Here is a 5,439-nt window from a genome sequence, read left to right on the forward strand (position 1 = left end):
GGGGGATGGTGTTATCTAAATGGAAAAACCCTCCCACATATAAATTTGTTGCGCATAAGTGTTTGTTTCCTGAACGATATTGTTTACAAAATCCTCAGTAAAAAATAGTAGAAATGTCTGTACTATGTCGAGCACATTCACAGACTGATTTCTCTGCCCCGAATTTTCAGAAAACCGTTCGCGAACGCCATCATAATTATCCATATTTTGCCAAAAATGACTCTCGTCTGAATCCGCCACTGGAACCTTCGCCACTATTTCGTCGTCATCTTCAATACTATGATCTTGGATAGCATCAAGTACAGCCTGATCTTCAATTTCATTATCACTGTTTTCACTACTATCCGAATATTCGAACTTACTAACTTCCGAGTCGTGAGCAAGGAGCTCATCTAGTTCATCGTCCTGTAAAACTTTCCTACTTGTAGAGGCCGTGGTTATGGCGCGACTGAGAGAAGAAAGTGTTATGACATCATAGATTTCTGTATCATTCGTAACTTTGTTTTCTTAGGTTGCATTTGGTTCCAATAAAAAAGGACCCTCTTGTTTGACTACTTCATTGTGTCAGCAGAGTGTACAGCAACCCACTCAAGGAAAACCTTCGTCTGGGGTTTCAGTGAGTGACTCATATAGACAAGCAAAGACCATAGAGTCGAAAGATATATAGTTTTATACATTTTCCTTACTTAGAATTTGAAAAACTTCAATGCAATCTAGGAGCAATGAGACCAAAGTATGAACTATTACACTAACGATATAAAATAAAAATACTGTGCTAAAAATTCGTCCAAAATAAATAACTCATATACCAATAGAAAGATGAAACATTAATCTATGTACTCCTGAAAACAAAATTGGAATATCTTTCCTCGTTTTTACAGCAACGTCCTTCAAAGCTAACAATGCGCAGGTCGGTACACTGCACCAATGTCGGTGGCATACGATTATTTAAAGGGTAGGTGCAGCACACGGATGTCGGTGCGGAAGGGTTAACAGTTCATCTGCTCTACAAATAGGGGATGTAGGCAGCCTTACAGAAGAAAAGTCATGTGTAAAAAATATGTTTGAATCTCGTAGTGGTGTATGGGTACTGGAAATCTGTTACAAATTAAATGTAGCAACTGTTTAATGGTGCTGTAATGATGTACTTATATATATCACTATCTGAGGACGACATAGTACATGAAGTATGCTTTTATTATTTGGCATGCAAGCTGTCCTTTTACTGTGGTGGAAATGCTGAAATAAGGATGACAAGAAAATTACATACAGGGAAGAATGCATTACCAATAGAATTAGTGTGATATTAATTTCAGATATTCTAGGAAATTGATATTTTCCACTCTATTTCATAAACTAATCCTTGCTGGAATATTGTGGGAGTCATGAGGTACATGGGCTGTAGTTTGCATCATGAAACATTTGTAGTCTTGTAACTTTTTAAGAACTAAAAAGTTTCAATTTCTTTTTGCAGTATACACAGCGAAAGGAAGTTTATCGAGATCAAGAAAACTTACCCAACATCTTCTCCTGACCTCAGCTGTTCGAGTTCAACACCGCAGAAACAACAGTCTGGAGGACGGGGAAAGAAATCTGGTCTTTCAGCAGCGATGGGATCACGTTTAGGGGTGAGGAGCTATAGGAGAAAGTCTCGCTCAAGAAGTAGGTCGAGAACAAGGTCACACTCCAGGTCACCATCACTGAGCAGGTCAAGGAGGAACAGGTCAAGGTCCAGTGACAGTTCACGCAGTCCTGTACGACGCAAACGAACTAGAAGGTAAACGAAAATTAGTTGCAAAATGGCCTTAAAATCCTTTCTGTTTTATGTCTGAATTGGTCTTTTTATTTTGGCAGATATTAACATCTTTTGATGACGGGTAGCTATTTTCAAGAGCGTGAAGTTAGGTCTCTTACGGAGAAGGAGGAACAAAGATTGGGAATGTTTAGGAACAGAGTGTTCAGGAAAATACAGTAGAACTTGGTTATAACGTCATCAAAGGGACCTAAAAATAGTGTCGTTATAAACGAATGTCGTCGTAACCGAAATGGGCACTTCCACAGTAGCCTTATGTTAGTCACGTAAAAATCTACCAAAAACCGAGTTAAAATGTTGCATTTTTTAGTGAAATACGTAGTTAAGTACAGACTAATGTAACATTAATGTGGAATTGCCCAAATGTGTAATATCAAAGACATATTACAGCGCTTTTCACTGACAATACACACAATATTTCACGAATCACTTTAACTTTCTCTTCAATGCTTAAAACTTTCCTTTTCATTGCCATGTTTTCGCTACTGCACTTCTCTGGGTTTAGGCAGGAACACTATAGGGTAAGTAGACAATGTGAGGTCCTGTTAGACGAGATTCTAGGAAAGGAATGCAGTTAACAACCTGCCGCGTCCTCTTGCACTATTCACGCAGTCCCACCCCACNGTGTCACAGAAACCGATGTTGCTATAACCAAGTTTTACTGTATTTGGATACTTGGGAAATGAAATAACAATAGACAGATACAAATACAAAAAGTGGTCTGAGGAAATGTATTATGAGGATGTAAACTGGATCAGATTGGTTCATTATAAGCCTAAGTAGCAGGCTTTGGGAGCCACAGTGATAAACCTTCAGGCTCTGTAACAATAGGAAATCTGAATACATGAAATTGATTAGTTTAGGGAGTACATTTTTTCTCACAAGAAGTGTTCTGAAAAGTAGAAAATTTGTTTATAGCTGGTACACAAAACATTATTTGACAGTATTTTGCATGAATTTCAACTGAGTGTATGTTTTGCATCCTGTGTACTGCATATTCATCTTAATGAGATTAAAGCTTATGATACTGTGTGTTACTAAACTTGGGTTCATATTTAATGGCTGTTCGAACTAGTCCACTTTGTCACAATCTATGACTCTGTTTTGGTTCTAATATTTTGCCAGAATTGTGTGATTGATGTCCCTCAAATCTTTTAATTCCAAAAGCAGTTTAATTGGCAGATTCATTGTGCTAAATAAAGTACAATATGTTGCATGTTGTTTCTTAGTGACAGCTCATCAAGCAGTGATGACAATTTCAAGCCCCTCAGGGTAACAAAGAACCGAGGAGGGGGTCGTGTTACTGATAGACTATCCCTGAAGGGACGAACTGGAAACAAGAGCAAGGGCAAAGGCAGACAGAACAGTAAGGGGTAAGTTTAGTTTTGTGTAAATTGTAAAAATTTTAATTCTCATTTGTGTTCATCTTGAGTGATAACATGAAATACACTGTTTTGTATGGTCTGTGTTTTGTGTACCATTTAATTTCTTTAAATTTCAAGACTAAGATAAATACTTTTGCTCTTTAATTTTTGCTGTCTGGTAGAATAAGAGTACATAGGTCTACCATTGGAAATCAAGTCCATTTTGATTTATCCAGTGAACTTTCCTCAGGACTGAAGAGGCTGTCATAACAATAATCCTCTAGACTTCTAGACTTGTGGTCAGGAGGTACCGGGTTTCAGACCTAAATTTCATTGGCAGAAAGGCTTACAATTGAAAGTGAACCACTTGCAGACTGAATTGTTATTTATTTATTTTTCAAGATCTATTGTTGTGACTTTTGGACATTCCTTGCCTCTTCCCAGCCAATAAAACTGAAAGATCTTAATTATTCATAGTTGAAAGTGAAAGTCTGCTGTCCCATTTATTAATTTAATATTTATCTTTATTATAGTGTAGTGTTCAGTTCTTAGAATATGACATTAGATGTTGAAGTTTAATGGAGTGACATTTTGTTGACAGCACAAAATCTCACTTTTATTCTGAATTTGGGCTAAATAGTGATGAGCTTGGCAATTCAGAACGGCTCCAGCAACGGGCTGCAAGATTCAGTTCTAATTTAAAGAGCAGTGCAAGCAGTGCATCATCACAAACTGCACCACAGCGACGCAAGAAACCATTAAGCTTGGTCACAACCATAGCTAATATGGGCATATATGAGGATCTGTGTGGAGACATTGATTGGTCAGAATTTCATGTTGTGGGCACATGTCAAGATATTGAGAAGCCATACCTTCGACTCACTTCAGTAAGTATCCAATTTTATAATTTGGGTTTACAAAGGAGGCAGTTACAAGAGGCTGGAGAAATTTGCATAAGGCGGGTTTGTACTTTTTGCCAAATATTATTAAGATGACCAAATTGAGGATGAGATTGGTGAGGCAAGTAACAATCATGGGAGGCTGTGGCATACCTCAAGCAGTTAGTCCTTCATTTCCCACCATGGGGGCCTGTGTTCAAATCCGGGTCTGGTCAAGTGGGATTTGTGGTGGACAAAGTGGCGCTGGGGTAGGTTTTCTCTGAGTACTTCAGTTTCCCCAGCCAATCTTCATTCCACCAAATTCTCCGTCGTCATAATCACCCGGGGCAGGTACAATAGGCCAATCAGTGGCCGCCATGCTGAGTGGACCCAACTGGACTCCACTATGTGAATTAAAAAAAAATTAAAACACTCATGAGAGAGATGAGAAATACATGTAACATTTTGGTCAGGAAACATGAATGGAATAGACCACTTTGAAGACCTTAGTGTAGGTGAGATAATAATTTACCTTCAGAAATGTCTGTCACATGATTCAGATGTTACTGGAAGGAGCACTTGTGGATGTGATAATGCCATACCGTAGGCAGAAATCGTAATCACATGATCCTGATGAATATTTGCCTGTCTTGCATCACTGAAACAAAGCATCTCGTACACACATGCACACAGGAAAAACAGGGATGCAAGGTTCAACAAATTAAAGTATTACTCAAGATTCTTTTTAAAGTAGATATTTTTATAGTCTGAGTTGTTGCTATGAGGAAATGTGTTTCCATTCCTTATCTGGTTATTTACTTTCAGGCCCCTGATGCATCAATTGTTCGTCCAGTGGAAGTTTTAAAAAATTCAATTATGAAGGTGAAAGAGCGCTGGGTAATAACTCAGGATTATCGCTATGCCTGTGATCAAATGAAATCCATTAGGCAAGACTTGACTGTAAGTAGAAATTGCCTTTCAGCACATTGTAGACTGACCTGTTCCACTGGCCACTTTGTAAGAAAATCAGCCTTTCACAAACCCTTACACTAAAACCTTATATCTAAATACAGTAAAACTTGGTTATAGCAACATCGGTTTCTGTGACACCTTGTCTATTGCGTCAAATATTCAATGGTACGAACTAATTCCTCATAAAGCAACTGTTTTTATACCTTGCTTAGTACGACATGCACAAATGCATCAACCTCGTATGTAACGTCATTTTCATTCCTGAATTTCTCTGATATCGTGGAAAAGTTCGATGTGTCTGCCCACCCTCACTTTCTCTACTTGCTGACATGACTGTCCTGGAAGAATACGACCGCGGGCTGCAAGAGGAGCGTGGGTTTTATGCGAAAACAAGGGTGTGGGGTGGGACTGC

The 5,439-nt window shown here is 38.5% G+C and overlaps 1 protein-coding gene across 5 annotated transcripts in view; it reads left to right on the plus strand.

The window, feature by feature from the left end:
- LOC111861558 (leukocyte receptor cluster member 8 homolog) overlaps positions 1 to 5,439 on the plus strand; it is an 18,303-nt gene that overhangs the window by 6,995 nt on the left and 5,869 nt on the right. For 4 of the 5 annotated variants that reach the window (XM_023846223.2, XM_023846220.2, XM_023846222.2 and 1 more), the window contains 4 exons: positions 1,475 to 1,777; positions 3,043 to 3,186; positions 3,779 to 4,064; positions 4,881 to 5,015. In XM_023846223.2, the coding sequence (XP_023701991.1) occupies positions 1,475 to 1,777; positions 3,043 to 3,186; positions 3,779 to 4,064; positions 4,881 to 5,015 (868 nt within the window). The remainder of the gene's footprint in view (positions 1 to 1,474; positions 1,778 to 3,042; positions 3,187 to 3,778; positions 4,065 to 4,880; positions 5,016 to 5,439) is intronic. The other variant, XM_023846224.2, reaches the window with a different exon arrangement.

The sequence above is a fragment of the Cryptotermes secundus genome, unplaced genomic scaffold (assembly GCF_002891405.2).
Source record: "Cryptotermes secundus unplaced genomic scaffold, Csec_1.0 scaffold2047, whole genome shotgun sequence".
NCBI classification, from domain to species: domain Eukaryota; kingdom Metazoa; phylum Arthropoda; class Insecta; order Blattodea; family Kalotermitidae; genus Cryptotermes; species Cryptotermes secundus.